The sequence below is a fragment of the Melanerpes formicivorus genome, unplaced genomic scaffold, assembly GCF_026170545.1.
Source record: "Melanerpes formicivorus ecotype bairdi unplaced genomic scaffold, bMelFor1.0.p_v2 SCAF_38, whole genome shotgun sequence".
Taxonomy (NCBI): Eukaryota; Metazoa; Chordata; class Aves; order Piciformes; family Picidae; genus Melanerpes; species Melanerpes formicivorus.
Genome location: NW_027142390.1, coordinates 1,784,074 through 1,800,162, shown reverse-complemented (window position 1 = coordinate 1,800,162; position 16,089 = coordinate 1,784,074). Strand labels below are relative to the sequence as shown.

General features: G+C 54.3%; 2 protein-coding genes across 6 annotated transcripts in view; one reads left to right on the top strand and one right to left on the bottom strand.

The window, feature by feature from the left end:
• Window positions 1-2,342, bottom strand: part of SUMF1 (sulfatase modifying factor 1) — a 29,665-nt gene extending 27,323 nt beyond the window's left edge. For all 5 annotated transcript variants that reach the window (XM_068157776.1, XM_068157777.1, XM_068157778.1 and 2 more), the window contains exon 1: window positions 2,142-2,342. In XM_068157776.1, the coding sequence (XP_068013877.1) occupies window positions 2,142-2,330 (189 nt within the window). In that variant the 5' untranslated portion in view covers window positions 2,331-2,342. The remainder of the gene's footprint in view (window positions 1-2,141) is intronic.
• Window positions 2,343-9,763: 7,421 nt separating this feature from the next.
• Window positions 9,764-16,089, top strand: part of ITPR1 (inositol 1,4,5-trisphosphate receptor type 1) — a 204,123-nt gene continuing 197,797 nt past the window's right edge. Inside the window, exon 1 of the mRNA XM_068157768.1 lies at window positions 9,764-9,900. The gene's annotated coding sequence lies outside the window, so the exon portion shown is untranslated. The remainder of the gene's footprint in view (window positions 9,901-16,089) is intronic.

The following is a 16,089-nucleotide window of genomic DNA, read 5'->3' as shown; positions in this document are numbered from 1 at the left end:
AGCAGTGGTGGCATTGCACTGTGCTCCTAGCAGGGCTGGATGCATCAGTGGAGAACCTGGAGGTGATGACATTGCAGAGCTCTCCTTTGTGGGCAAGGCTGTGATTGTTTGCACACTAAGTGCAGGGGGATTTGCACTCAGGGCCAGGCAGGCACAGCATGTGCAGCTCCATCTACAAGAGGTGAGACAAACTTTCAAGTCAGGTGTATTCCAGAAGAGTGGAAGCCTGGCCCTGGGCAGAAGCCTCAAGCTTCAGAAGTGAAGGCCAAGTGACAAGGTGGCAGTTTAACTACCTCAGTGATTTGTTTCCCCCTTAAGGCCTCAGTCAGTCTCCAGGGAAACAGAACACATTTCCCCTCAGCTCTAGGGGGCTCTTTCCAGGATGACAAAGGCCCCTGAGGTCTTGTCATGCCTCAGCAGATGTTTCCTGAGAGCCCTCTGAAGACCACAGAGCAAGCAATGAACTCCTCATCCAAAACCCAAGAGCATCCATGGTTCCTGCTCAGAAGCCTGTGGCAGCTCAGGCTGTGTAAAACCTGTCCCAGGGGCAGGTGATGCTCCACAGGCTGCCTACCCAAGAAGTTACTCAACTCATCATGAGCAGATGAACCAAGGAGGAAGAAGACTCCCTCTCTTCTCAGTATTCCTGAGCTACCTTCTCCCCCAAGGTACATGGCATTCAGCCACCTCTTTCCTCAGCTATCCAAGATGGAGCATGGAGGCTGCAATCCACCAGCAGAGGCTGCCAGCCATGTCATTTGCAGCACTCACTGCCTGTATTCTCACCTCTCCAAGCTGGCACATGCAGTTCACCATCCTCAAAGCCCAACTCCAACCACAGGGACTGCTTTTGCCCATGATTGCACTCCTGGTGGGAATGAAATACTGGCTCCTCAGGCCTAAACACTCCGTGGAAATAAGCAGAGGCTGACTCTTCCCTTACTTCCCCTTTGGTAAAAGTGCTTTCTGGCTGAGCAGGATGGAGCTGTGTTGTGAAGAGACTTCCAAACCAGCAGCAGTTAGTGTCTGCTGAAGTTGTCAGCTGCCTCACACAAAGAGTTAAATGATTCTTTCCCCCTGCAGTGAAATGCCAACATGTATGAGGTAAAACACATATTAGTGACACAGAGCTGGAGTGCAGCATGGATTACCCAAGCCATACTCTTCACTGCCCAGTTTACTGATAACTGAGGATTTCCACCTGTTTGGCCTCCAGAGATACCAAGAATCTCAGCATCCCTTCCCAGAAGGCACTGTCACAGCACATCAATGAGCACTGCCTCCAAGGAGAAGCTCTGAGGTCTGGAGGGTGTCTTTCAGAAGAGCAGAAGCTATACAAGCAGAGAAGCATAAACAACTCCAGAGTTTCACCTGAAGAGAACCTGGAAGGCTCTCTCACATCTCTCTAGATGTAGCTACCTGAACAGAGGCTGTGCTGAGATACACACAAGAGGCAGGACATGTCATTGGTGGTGTTCCAGTTCCACTGATACCAACACAGACCTAAACCAGGGTGGTGAGGATGGAAAAACAGCCCCAGCAACACTGACATCTGGTGGGCTACACCACCAGCGCTGTCACCTTGGCAAGCCATAGGGCAGCACACAACCACACTCAGGTGAGTACCTGGTACACACATTCCCAGGCTTAGCCAGTTAAAGGGGTGGGGGAGCCTGCCCAAAGTAAACAGCTGAGAACACCCAGACTAGTTTTGTCACAGCTCTGCACAGGGAGACGTGGCCAAGGCAGAGGCAGGTGGGGACATGGGGAAGGCCACCAGGAGATGGGGAAGACAACACCAACCAGGTGTTCCTTCATCTCCAGGAGCACCAAATGGCTGGGAGATGATGAGGCTCTCTTGAGGAGGAAAAGTGAGATGGAACTGAGCAAACTGGCCGCGCCCAAGCCGCGTTCTCACGAGCTCGCCCAAGAGGGCTGTGAAGTGACTTCAATTCCAGTTTGCACACAGCAACTCGTGGTTCTCCGTTAAATCTCCGAGCGCTACAGAAGGCCCCCGCTTCGCCCAGCGCCAGCGGGGACACCTCAGGGCCCGGCCCAAGCCGCAGGGGCCGCCGCACTCTCCCACCCGCTCAGCACCGCAGCCGAAGGCAGGGCTCCAACCGTCCCGCCCCGCGGCTCACCGGCCTGCGCACAGCGCTCCTGCCGAGGCCCGCTGCCGCCGAGTACCGCCGCGCCGCCGCCTCCCGCCCGCCGCCGTCACGGTTAGCGCTGCAGCCGCAGTCCCCGTCGGGAGCCGCCAGCCCCGGCAGCAGCAAGAGGAAAAGGAGGCGGCGGGCCGGGCGGGCCGGAGGTGCTGCGGGCGCCGCCATGTTGGCGGTGACACCACGTGACAACCATCACGTGACGCGCCGCGTCCCAGAGGCGCCGCGCGCGGCGGGGGCGTGTCCCCAGGATCCCCCCAGGATCCCCCCCCGGGGCTGCCGGCCCTGCCCTCGGGCGGCCGCGGGGCGTCCCAGCTGGGACCCCGGGAGCAGGGACCCCGGGAGCAGGAGCTGCAGCTCTGCCTCAGTGCCGGCCACATGAAGCCCCCGGAGCAGACTGGCTGGGGCGGGAAGGGCTCTGCCAAGGTCATCTGCGCCCATCAGGGGCACCTGCAACTGGAGCAGATGGCTCAGAGCCCCAGCCAACCTCACCTGGGACTGTTGCAGGGACGGGGCATCTACCACCTCCCAGGGAAACCTGGGATGGGCTCTCACCGTCAAAGGATTCCTCCCTCTTTCCAGTCTGAATCTCCCTCTTGGAGTTCTAACCATCACTCCTTGTCCTGTCACTCTAGAGACTCTGCTCAGGAGTCTGTCCCCAGCTTTCTGCTCAGCCCCTTTAAGCCTTGAGAGGCCACCTAAAGGTCTCTCTGGAGCCTTCTCTGGGGCCTTCTCCAGGCTGAACAGCCCCAACTCTCCCAGCCTGGTTTCACAGCAGAGGGCTTCCAGCCCTCCCAGCACTGCTGCAACAGGTCCCTGTCTCTGCTGAGGGCTCCAGAGCTGCCCCAGCACTGCAGGGGGGTCTCAGCAGAGCGGAGTGGAGCACAGGGGCAGCATCCCCTCCCTCGTCCTGCTGCCCACACACACACTTGCCCAGTTTGTGCTTTGCCTCTGACAGGTACAAAAGGCTTTGTGGGAAGAGCAGGAGAGCAGATGGGGCTCAGTGGAGTGAGGGAAACACATCCCCATCAGGCACAGCCTGGGAGGCTGGCCCTGCTGTCCTGAGCCTGGTCGGAGTGGGATTTGAAGTTTGCTTTTCCATCCCCTAAAAATAACTAGGTGCTGAAGCAAACATGGCCTAAATAAAGCCCAGACAGAGACACTGTGCCCAGCACTTGGGTACCTAAGGGGGAGTATTTCACGGGCATGGTGCTCAGGGTTACTCGAGTCCACTGCTCGTTGCAGTTAACATCCGTGAGGAAAATGTGTGCATCACACGAAGGCAAGTGAGTCTGGGCTCCCAAAGTTAACTTCTTAACTACCCAGCACTACAATCCCTTGGCACAGTGCACTTGTTTGCTGCTCATTTCACCTCCATTAGGAAAACACAGGGGAATATAGACACTGTCTTTAAATATTCCCACCCTGAGATGTCACAAACTGCAACTAGAGGTCATCAGAGCTGGCTGATTGTGCCATTCAGCAGCAGTCCTTGTAAGGGGAAGCTTGAATTGAGTAGGTTTTGCTCAGGAGAAGCGAGGAGTACACCTTTTGTAACCTCTCTTGGAAATCTTTGTCAGTAGCTTGTCCTGCAGGCCTTGGTCTCTGGCTGAGGCCATCAGTACTCATGTGTGCCTTAAGCTGGCTCTTTCCCTTCTGCACCAAATTGCTGCAGTAAAACCAGAGCTGAAGGCCAGCCAAGAGCATGTAGGGAGCAATAACATCAGAGAATGGTACAAGGTGCAAGGCTGAAGCTCAGTCAGCACTGACACCTTTGTGTTCAGGAGCAGTCTGTAATGTGGGAGGATCTACAAGCCTAACCCCCAAGAGAATCCCAACTGCCTCTTAATCACAGAATGGCCTAGATGGGAAGGGACCCTAGAGATCATCTACTCCACCCTGCCTCCCATGGGTACAGATGCTTCTCAACCAGCCCAGGTTGCTCAAGGCTTCATCCAACCTGGCCTTGAGCACTCCCAGGGAGGAGGTATCCACAACCTCCCTGGGCAACCTATTCCAGAGTCTCACCACCCTCAAACTGCAGAACCTCTTCCTCAGCTCCAGTTTAACCCTGCTCTCCCTCAGCTTCACATCAATCCCCCTTGGCCTGTCTCTAGACACCCTCCTGGAAAGTCCCTCTGCAGCCTTTCTGCAGGATCCCTTCAGCTATTGGAAGGCTGCTGAAAGGGAGATGATAAACTGAACATCATTTCAGAATCAGGCACCCTCACACTTTCTCCTCTTCAGATGGAACCTCCTGGGATCCAGTTTGTGCCTGTTGCCCCTTGTCCTGTCACTAGGCACCACTGACAGGAGTCTGGCCCCATCCTCTTGCCCCCACTCTTTAGCTCTTCCTAAGCATTCTCCAAGCTCAACAGCCCCAGGGCTCTCAGCCTTTGCTCCTCAGAGATGCTCCAGGCCCCTCAGCATCACTGGACTCTCTCCAGTAGATCCCTGTCACTCCTGAACTGGGGAGCCCAGAACTGGACCCAGCACTCCACAAATGTGGCCTCCCTAGGGCAGAGTAGAGAACCTCCCTTGACCTGCTGGCCACACTCTTCTTCATGCACCCCAGGAGACCATTGGCTTTTTTGGCCACAAGAGCACATGGCTGGCTCCTGGTGAATTTGTGCAGCAGGGCAGGGCAGGCTGGATGTGGCTGTGAGCAACCTGCTGTAGTGTGAGGTGTCCCTGGCCATGGCCGGGGGTTGGAACTGGATGGTCCTTGAGGTCCCTTCCAACCCTGACAGTTCTGTGATTCTATGACTGCAAGCTGTAGGTTCCCTTTTGCATCAGGGAACTGGCAATGCCCTTGGCTTCCTTTCCTGTGGCTCAGTGCAGCTATCAAGGATTCTGGTGCTCTGCCACGTGAATCTCTGTGTGGGAGCTTCTCTCCAGGGCTATTAGCAGGGTGGATCTTCTTCCAGACTCTCATTTTGTGGAATGTTAATTCACAACATTTAATAGACTTCTTTCCAACACAGAGATCAGGAGAAGGCAGCATGGCCACAGTGAAGGATGGATTTCTGTTTGGTCTGTCTCAGTGCTGCAAAGGGAACACCACTCAGGATGAAATTTTCCTGGGTGTCAAAAGAAGGAGCACTGGGAGTCCTCACAGGGATGCATTTAGGTTCCTCCTTGTTAGTCCCTTCTGCTCTCTGACATACTCAGGGAAGCAAGAGAGTGCAGGAAAACAAAGGGATGCAGACTGAATTACCCAACCAAGCCTTTCTCTTTCAGGGGCAGCAAAGGGAAACATTCCTTGTCTCAGCTGAAACCCTGATCTTAGCCCCATGCAGGATGAAGCTCTCTACAACTGCCAAGCAAATGTAACTTCTGTTCTCCTTCCAGATGTCCACTGCCACCTTCTGAAGTGGCAGCAAAAGCTACAGGCTTCCAGAACCACTCTGCCAGGAGAACTTCCCTTTATCAAAGCCATGGGATTCTGAATGGGCAATGATGGAGCTCCAGAGTGTCTGCTGATCTCCAGCTGGGAAAGCTCTCTTGGTGTACCCTGCCCACTCCTTCTCATAGCTCATCTCCCTAGAATTCTTCCCTGCATCATCCCTGCTCTTCCAGGGGGGAGGTTTTAGCTCCTGTGTCCTTTCAGGAGACTAGAGGAAATAATTACAATTACAGTTTGCTTCTTGGCAACACCCAACTGCCAGTCTGTAATGCTGAGGACTTCAGAGAACATTGCTGGTGTCATTTATTGATCATGTTTGTGCTCTCAAGTCATCTGTTCACAGGCAGCTCCTCTCTTCCACACAGGGTTTAATACTTCCTCTGTGCTTCAGGATTAAGACACTGATTTCACAAAATACAGCAGAGATGAGAGACTTTGCAGCTCTTAGCTCAAGAGCTGAGAGGCTGCTTAGCATTTGTCCCTGTTGTTGGTGCTTTTCATCTCCTGGTGCTGCCATGGACAGCTTTTCTGATCACCCACCTCGCCATCAACACCAGCCACATCCAAGATTAGGCAGCTTGATCCTTAAGAGGCCTGCAATCTCTTCTAATTTTAATTCAGGGGCTGCTGCTTGTGCAGCTGAACCAACAGAAGGGACAAAAAAATGTGCAAAGCCACCCAGAAAGCTGGAGAACTTTCCATCCTAAACAGTCCAAAGAAGCCAACAGTTAGCTGCAAATTCAGCAGCACTGAACAAAAGAATCTTGTTCTTAGTCATGGCCAACAACTTCAAACTTCACCTCAACATCTTTCCTCAAGGCTAAACTCAAACCACTGCCACAGGTCTTTCCTGGGAGGGTGCTGGAGGCCTGGAGCAGGCTGCCCAGAGAGGTTGTGGAGTCTCCTTGTCTGGAGAGCTTCCAAACCGCCCCCCCCCCCCCCCGGGCATTGTGGTCCTGGGCAAGCTGCTGTGGGTGCCCTGCACTCACTGGATGACCTCCAGAGGTCACTTCCAGCCCCCACCATGCTGGGATTCTGTGACACAAGGTAGTGATGGAGCAGGATGAGGTTCAAAAAGGAGAAACAGAACTTCCCCAATATAAACAAACCTGTAAATAATGACTCTCTTGCCAGGTGCTTTGCTGTCTGAAATGCCAGATGTGCCTGGGCTAAGGCCACCCTGAAGGCTTCAGTGGCATTCACCAAGTAGTGCTTTTGTCACTCTTTGCTCTGGATTCTCAGGCAGTTCTCATTCCTCAGCCCCCCCTCTGGGTATCTCTGCATGATCTAAGCCCAGTGCTGTTTGCTGCTGAGCAAACAGGACCCTGTTCCACATCTCAGAGGCTACCTGCTGTGGTTCACATCATCAGTGACACAGTGCAGAACTCCGCAGCACTTGTCACTGTGAAAAGTGACCTTTTCCTTGCTAGGCTGCCCTGCCACTTCATCTCTTCTTAGAGCTTCAAGATTATGGGAGCCTTAGGAACTCCCTGTGCCTGCTGCAGCATCCTAAAGCAAGTTCCCAAGGAGAAGTGGAAACATCTTCCACTGCTTGAAATTTTCATGAGGATTTTTTTCTCTGCCAAAACTCCTTGAACTCCAGCAAGCTCTCTGCACTACTTGCTTGATGTTTTTGGCTGAAAGGCTTTCAGTGGCACAAACTTCACAGCCTTTGAAGCACAGACCAAGACCCAGAAGCAAATGAGAGAAAATATTGATCTTCTGCCTTGTGGAGAGGCTGTGAGATCAGAGGACTGGTGGGCTGCAGGACAGAAGGTGTGAGTGCAGTAACAGCAGCATGGAGAGATGCATGGAACATTCTGGACAGTGAACTGAGGATTTGCAGGCTGGGGTAGAGTGTCCTCAGGTCTCCTCTGCAGTCTATATTCATAGAACTTCACATGGTCAGGATGAGTGTGGCTGGGGGTTCACCATCTCGCTGTAGGACCCCCCCAGGTATGGCTTTCATGACATGGAAGTCCTCACACACTGCTGCTGCTCTTGATGTAGCACTCAGTAACGAGGGAATTTCAAGGCATAACTGCTAAAGGTGTTGTGTTACAGAAAATGCCAGAGGCCCAGCATGGCTGTGGTGGGGGCTGGAAAGGACCTCTGGAGATCATGCCCATGCTAAAGCAGGGCACCCCCAGCAGCTTGCCCAGCAGCACAACACCCAGGGGGGGCTGGGAGCTCTCCACACCAGGAGACTCCACAACCTCTCTGGGCAGCCTGCTCCAGGCCTCCAGCACCCTCACAACAAACAACTTTCTCCTCCTGTTCACATGGAACCTCCTGGATTCCATTTTGGGCCTATTGCCCCTTGTCACTGGGCACCACTAACCCCCCACCCTTTGTATCTTGCTGAGCATTGCTCAGCTGCCCTCTGGGGCTGCTTTTCTCCAGGCTCAACAGCCCCAGAGCTCTCAGCCTTTGCTCCTCACAGAGCTGCTCCAGGCCCCTCAGCATCTCTGTAGCCTCCCCTGGACTCTCTCCAGTAGCTCCCTGTCTCTCTTGGACTGGAGAGCCCAGAACTGGAAGAGAACAGCTGGCAAAGCTCTTTGCCACTGTCTCTAGTGACAGTCCTTACGTCCCTGTCTACGTGCTCCACACATGCTACCCATTCACTGCCCTCAGCCTACTGAACTCATCCAGAGATTAGATTTGATTACAGGAGAATTCATTAGGGTTACCTAATGGTATTAGGGACCATTACTCTGCCAAATTTCTGATGAGTAATGGCTTGTAGTATTGCAGCCATTAATGGAAACCACAGAACTCTGTTCAGTGACCTTTGCCTCAGATCCTAAGTCATGGACTTCAGCTTCTTCATGTTCTTCACAGCCACAATTCCAGCTGCTCTGATGTTATTAGTTAATGAAGCAGCAGTGCAGCAGTAGATGTGTTGAATCTCACCTCTGGCCGATCCAGACTTGCCCTCTGTCTCCAGCGGTGCTGCTGCAGGGAGGGAAACAAGGCATGAGCAGGGCAGCAGCAGTCACACACCATTTCCTATCTGCCATCAGCAGGCAGGTGCGGGTGGAAGTGAGGGGAGGGAAGTGTTTTCTTCCCCCCAGGCCAGTTAAAGCGACCCAGCAGTTCTGCAGCACAAACATCCCATCCCCTTCTGCGAGGTGCTTGGTGCTGCCCAGCACACCCACCTGTGCCCCCCTGCCTGCACGGCCACCACAGTGCTATCTCGGGCAAGATGCCTTGGCTGGGATTTTAAAGGGCAAATGATTGCCTCGTGGAAGAAGTGAAAGGAGCTGTTGGTGAGTTACCAGCAGTGGTGAATCCGGCCTGTGCTGCTGTCAGGCAGAGGTGCTGCTGCCAGGCAGAGGTGCTGCTGCCAGGCAGAGGTGCTGCTGCCAGGCAGAGGTGCTGCTGCCAGGCAGAGGTGCTGCTGCCAGGCAGAGGTGCTGCTGCCAGGCAGAGGTGCTGCTGCCGCACACTCCTGTGCCAGGCAGCCCTACCCAAGAGCAAACCGAAGGAAACTCACTGCTTCCAGCCTGACAAGCTGTCGTTCTGCAGAAGAGCCAGCGGAGCTCACCTCGCAGCTCCCTCCAGCCGACCACCCCCAGCCTGAGGCTCCTCTTACCTTCCCTGACGGCATGACCCGGCAGTGAGAGCCGCCTGGAGCGGTAACCTGGCGCACTCTCCATCCCCTGTATTCAAGCACAGGGGTTTACACCTCAGCTCTCCTCTCCCCATACCGTGCTAAGACCTGCATTTACCAGACATTCCTTCCTCCGGGCTCGCTTTCCTGGCCGTTCTGGCGGCTGGCTGCAGCCGCGGCGATTCCCGCTGCCCCGGAGCTGCAGGTGGGCGCCGCGGCAGCGCTGTGCCGCCCATCTCCCGCCACCTCCCGCCGCCGCGCCGCCCTGCGAAGCCTCCCGGGGACGAAACAGAGTTTCAGCACCACAGATGCAGAAGATTTTTGAGCGCTCAGACCCGTGCGGGCCCCGCTCCCGCCGAAGCCCCCCGCGGCGGAGCCCCGCGGCGGAGCCCCACGGCGGAGCCCCGGGCCCGCTCTCGGCCCCGGCCCGGGCCCGCCCCGCCGGCGCGGTGCACGCCGGGAGCTGCAGTCCCGCCCGGGCACGCGGCGGCGGCGCGCGGCGGTGGCGGGACTGCGCTACCCAGCATCTCCCACGCCGCTATATAAGGCGGCGGCGGCCAGCCCGGAGCGCAGTAACCATGTGGATGTGCAGCTGAGCCGGCACTGGCCGGGGGAAGTAGCTCGGCGCAGTCTCCGACCTAACGGGACCGGGCAGCGCCGCGCCGCCGTTATGGGGCTGACGAGCCGCTGCTAGCCCGCACCGCTGCCACCGAAGACAGGTAGGGGTAAAGGCTGCGGCAGTGGCTGGGGCGAGACAGAAGGAGGGAGGAAGAGAAGGAAGAGGATGGAGAGAGAGCGGCGAGCCCGTCGGGGCAGCTCCCCCTTCCTCAGGCCGCCGCTGGGCTGCGGGGCCCGGAGGGGAGCGCGGGGGATCCAGCCCGGCGCTGGGGCAGAGCCGGCGCAGCGGTGCTCGGTGGGGATGCCCGGCTGTAGGAGCGCTCGCAGGACGGGGGGCAGAGCCCTGCCCGGCCGGGCGGCTCGGCGGGGAGAGGAGCCCGGCTCCGCAGTGCCTGCTGGAGCGCTGTGCCGGGCGGAGGGGCGAGCGCGGACGCTCCGAGCGTCTCCGCCGGGACCGAGGCCGCGGTGGCGGAGCGGCGTGTGCGCTGCCAACTTTGCCCGCCTTTTCCCCTCGCCGTCGGGGCACGGCTGTGAGGGACGTGCCGCCTTATGTAAACACTTGGGCGGCCTGGGGGGGACTTGGCCATGGGCGAGCTTCTTCTTAAATGGTCACAAGCTGGGCAACTGTGGGTGGATGTTTCTGAGGGTCTTGGTAACTGCTCTGACAGGCCAAATATTTGGCTGTTTCCTGGACTACAATAGCTGGACTTCAGCCGGAGGTGTGGGGGGGCACATGTGCGTTCCCCGTGTCCGTGGGATGTGCCATCGTTCCGGAGCGGCTCGATGTCCTCATGCTGAAGAACTCGGCTCTTGCCGGTCGGTTTTGGGAGCCGGGGATGCCTTGCGGTTGCTTTGGCTGCGCAGAGGCTGCCTGTTGCTCCGCAGGCTCTTGGTGCCTTGCCCTTCGCTGTAGAGCTGCAGCAGCGATGGCTTGGGTCGAGCTTTCCCCTTCGGTGTAAGCTCTCTTTGCCCCGTGAGGGCTCAGCCTGGCTCTCAGTAGTTTGTATAAAAACACTCCAACAGGTGAAAGGTTTGAAATGCTGCAGCAGGCGTCTCCATCACCTCCTGCACCGTGCAGCACCTTGCATGTACCTGCTCAGCTGCAGTTGCACCGGGTTGTGGTGTTGCTGCTTGCTTATCAGAGGGGAAAATGTGGCTCATACAATCCAGGTCCTCCCTTAAGAAGATTTAGTGCCTCTAAGCCATCCATGGAGTAGATAGAGTGTTTGCATGGTGGCTGTTTGTTTTACTCATGAGGGCCACTACTTGCACATGTGCTTTATTTCTTCAGTGTGCACTTTGTTATTTACCTTTGAGTTTTGTTTCCTGTGCTCGGAAATTTGCCTGGTATCCCAGGGCTTCCAAACCCGTGGAGCCAAGGGAGTCACTTCCTTGGAGCCCAGTCCAAAGGCTTGTACCTGAATTGCTTTCCTTGCAGGTCTCAGCTGTGTGAGTGTGGGGTGTGATGTGAGGCCAGTATCCATTTCTTTCCCTCCCTGCTTTCTCTGTGGTTGAGGTAATGTGCTAGCAGGCACTGATTTATTGGTGTTCATCTGAACACACAACTTCAGTTAAAGGAAAATGACTTTAAGTCATGGCATCATCACTGACTTGAAGTCAGTTCCTCACACAGCAAGTATTCCAGGTTCTGAATGCTGAGTGGTTTTGCTGGTGCTTGAAGCTGACATTATTGCAGAGCCTTGGTTGTCCAGCGCTGCGTCTTCAGTGAGTGGAGAAAACTTGGTAGCTTTGAGCAGGTCAAAACCTGGTAACAGGACACTTGATGAAAGAAATGTGAAGCAGATGGCAACCTGAAATGGTTCAAGTGTGTGCTGGTCAGTGTGTAAACCAGAACAGGAGGGGTCCTTGTGGAAATGAGCCCCACAACTCTTCTAACACCGTTAGAAGAGTCAGAGGCATGCTGCTCTCTCAGCTGTTTGAGCTGCTTGTGTGTGGAGTGCTCTTTAAGCCTTCCTTTACTTGTCAACATTGTTTTTTCTTGTTAAAATACCTTATTCCACCCCGAGATTGAAATGTTTGCTTAGATGAGTGCTTTCCCCCATCTGCTTGTTTTGCAGCCTTGATTAAGCCTTGGAATAGGCAGTGAGCTGGTTTCCTCTTGCAGGGGTTCATAAATTAGGAAGTAAATAAGCAAGAGTAACTTCTGTTTGCCTTGGCAGTCCTGGGGTGAAGTCTGTAGCAATTGGTCTATTTTTTCCTGATACTTGCTAGTCCTCAGCACTGGAAGGTAGAAGAGGCTCTAGTGAAGAACACTGAATGGATGAGCTCTTTGACTGTTGGGGCTGCAGGTCTGGCTGAGAACAGCTGGATGAAGGAAGGTGTGTTAGGACTGATGAACAGATGGAAAGGTGGTGAAAATGATAATTATGGCCTTTAGTTATGAACAGGGGTGCAAGAAGGTCATCTTATTCATGGCAGCATCAATCCTCTCATCACCTTAACAAATCTGCACTTGTGTGGGGCAGACAAGTGGAAAATCAGGTTCAGGTGAGGATACTTAAAGTTCAGGTGAAGGCCTGGCTGCTCAGGGGCTGCAATTCACAGCGAGCCTTGCAAACTGAAGCCATGCTGCTGGGTGGGCTCTTGGTCTAATTTTCATGGCATCACAAAATGCATCAGCTTGGAAGGGACCCTCAAAGGTCATCTTGTCCAACTCCCCCTGTGGTGAGCACAGACACTGCCGACTAGATCAGGTTGCTCAGGGCCACATCAAGTTTGACCTTGAGTGTTTCTGGGCATGGGGCCTCAACCACATCCCTGGGCAACCTGTTCCAGTATTTCACCACTCCCATTGTGCAGAACTTCCTCCTGATGTCCAACCTACATCTCCCCTGCTCCCATTCCAAACCTTTGCCCCTTGCCCTGTCCCCACAGGCCCTTCTAAACAGTCACTCCCCAGCCTTCAGGGTCCCCTTCAGTGACTCCTTGTAGAGGCAGTGCTGGGTGAGCGTTGCAGCCTGGCTGGGGATGACCTGTCACCTGCCAGGCTGGCAGATTTCGGATGAAATGTGCAAGCAAGACTCCAGCTTCTCCAGTGCTCTGTGTGTGCCAGTCAGGGGAAAGGTAACAATCCCAGTGGCTGATCAGATACCTGCTGGTGTGGTCCAAAAGCCCAGTCTGGAGGCAGAACCTCCTTCCAGCTGCTGCTTGTGAGATGATGATTTAAGGTGAAATGTCTCTTTCAGTGCTGTGAAGCAAGCTCAAAACAGGACCCAGGTGTGGGGAGCCCTTGTCTTGAACCTGCCCTTTGGTGCAGCAGTGAGAAGAGCAGGTGCAGCCTGTTGTGGTGGTTCTGTTGACCATGCTGCTCCCCTGTGATGCTGTGCATGGTAACTCTTCTGTGCCCAGCATCCTCCATAGGAGCATCTGGTGTGTCGAGCTGCAGTGCACTGGGAGTCTTTGAGACATGATTACCCCATAAATCTGAGGTAGTTGTAGTTGTAGGATTGTGTCTGAAAGACAAGAGGGATCTCAGGATGCCGTGGGAGGTGGGATGAGGGTAGTGGCTCTGTAGTAGCTGGTAGACGAGCTGCTGGCTTGCCCGTGGGTGAGTGTGAGGGAAGGCAGCTTCACCAAAGCAGCTTATGGAGACCAGAGGGGTTTAGAGGCAGAAAATGGTGTGCTGCTGGAAGGTTACATAAATGTAATGCTGCTGCCACAATGCAGCTGTGGTATGTATCTGCTTTTGTAGAAATCTGTTATGGGAGGTTCCAGATGAGCTTGGTTCTGCTGCTGAGCTAGCACCTTCCCTAGTTTCTGTTGCTTCAGTGCTTGGCAGTGTCTCTTCTGCCTCTTTGGGGATGTTTTTGGTGTGGCAGTAAAGATGAGTGAAAAGCCATTGAGCAGTCTATACTGGCATGTGCTGGGTGCTCTAAAGGACTAGACTTGAAAAGCTGGAAGGGTATTTCTGGGCTGCTAAGCCAGATCTTGTGGAGGGTTGATTTAGACTGGAGAATAAGAAGAAATTCCTTCCAGTGAGGGTAGTGAGACACTGGCACAGGTTGCCCAGGGAGGCTGTGGCTGCCCCCTCCCTGGAGGTGTTCAAGGCCAGGCTGGATGAGGCCTCAAGCAACCTGGGCTGGGGGGAAATGTCTCTGCCCATGGCAGGAGGTTGGAACTGGATGATGTTTAAGGGCCCTTCCAATCCACCCCATTCTATGAATCTTGTGTCCATAGCTCTTCCAAATGATTCCTGTGCTCATCCCCTGTGCATCTCCCAGAGGCTGCTGTGGGAGGCAGGGTGCCAAACAGTACAAGCTTTGAGCTAGCTGAAGGTTCCTTTTGGATTTCTCTTCCAAACAAGTGCTACAAATGCAGTACAGCAGTTACTGCTGATTCTGTCTTGGTGCAGGAGGATGGTGGCTGGGTACACAGGCAGAACCCTCTGGTTTCAAACCAGAGAAGAGCAGATTTAGACTGGATGTGAGGAACAAGTTCTGCCCCATGAAGGTGGTGGAACACTGCAACAGGTTGCCCAGGGAGGTGGTTGAGGCCCCATTCCTGGAGAGAGTCTAACTGAGGCTACACAGGGCTCTGGGCAACCTGATCTAGTCGAGGATGTCCCTGCTGACTGCAGAGGGGGTTGGACTGGGTGACCTTTAGATGTCCCTTTCAACCCAAACCATTCTGTGATGATTCTTTCCAGGGTGCTGCAAGTGCTCAGTGGTTTGGCAGAGGCAGCCATAGGAAGTGTGTGTTGCTCTTGCTGCTTCTGTACCTGTTGAGAGAGAACATTTCCAAGCCTTTAGAGTAGTTGTTTTATGAGACCAAATTCCTTTGGGGTGGGGGAAAAAGCAAGTTAAAATGGGAATGACAGGAACTGTAATTCATCTGAGGAAGGCTGCAGGACTCAGCTGGGGATTCTGAACTTCTGAGTTTCGTTTTCATAGCTGTGGTTTTGGTTAAGCCTATCAAAACTTAGATCAGAACTTAACTTTCCTTCCTAACTGTGGTGGATGGAGCACAGAGTCAGATCTGAGCAAATTAACTCTTTGAGAGGAGAAGGCACGAGGAGTGCCCTGTTGGTGTGTGGTGTTGTGCTGGTGCTTGGCTTGTGGCCGTGTAGCTGCTTCCTCACAGGCCAGAATGCCGAGGCGAGGAGTGCTGCGGGATGAGTGCTCCCAGCTCCCTGCCTCTTCAGCTTATCCAAGGGTGGGGAATAGCTGTGGGAAAACTGAGCTGCAGATGAAACACATCTGGGTTAGGATGTTAGATAATGCTTCTGCTTTTGGAGCTATCTGATGCTGAGATGTGAGCAGAGAGGCTTGGATTCTGGATCCAACCATCATCGTGTACACAGAGCTGCTTTCCTCCTCACCCCTGCCATGTGCATGCTGCCTGCAGGCAGATGACAATCTGTGGACACACACCAGACATGCCTGATCAGGAGGCCAAACCCAACAAAATCTCTAGATTTGCTTTTTAATTGATGGGAATTGCTTAGTGTGAAAGCTACAGAGGCATTCCCTGTGCACCTTGGCCCATCCTTGCCACAGTCACAGCCCAGAAATCTGCCAAGCAGTTCTGAAGGAAGGGAAGGGACTTTATGCAAGGGCTTGTGATAGGACAACAGGGAATGGATTTAGTCTGGAGGAGGGGAGACAGACTGGAGATCAGGAAGAAATTCTTTGGTGTGAGGGTGGTGAGACACCAGAACAGGTTGCCCAGGGAGGTTGTGGCTGTCCCCTCCCTGGAGGTGTTCAAGGCCAGGCTGGATGAGGCCTTGAGCAAGCTGGGCTGCTGGGAGGTGTCCCTGCCCATGGCAGGGGGGTTGGAACTGGATGAGCTTTGAGGATCCCTTCTGACCCAAACCCTTCTATGAATGAGGTTTATCCTGCACTCCAGATGTCTGCATTCCACTCCAGGAAGAGATGTGTGGATACACATCAGAGTTGCTTCATCTAAAGGCTTAACTGAAAACTTAGTAAAAGAACTCAGCAATCCTTGGCCACTGCTCTGTAAGGGTTAAGGAGGTTCAGTTGCTAATGCTCTTTATTTTGGACCTTTGCTTCAGAAGGACTCCTGCTTGCATTCTAGAAAATTACTGTTGAGGGGCCAGCCTGTACAAGGCAGCCTGGGAACTGGAGCCTTCATCTGTGAAGGAGCCCAGCCCATTGGGTTTATGGTTTTTTTTAGATCAGCAGGGCTCAAAGTAGGTCCTCTGGCCACCAGTGGTTCTCCACATGGGCTAGTCATGTGCTGGAAGTGGCTCCTCCTCTTTGGCTGCTTCTCACAGGCACTTAAGTCTTAGGCTGCAGACCTGGATGCCT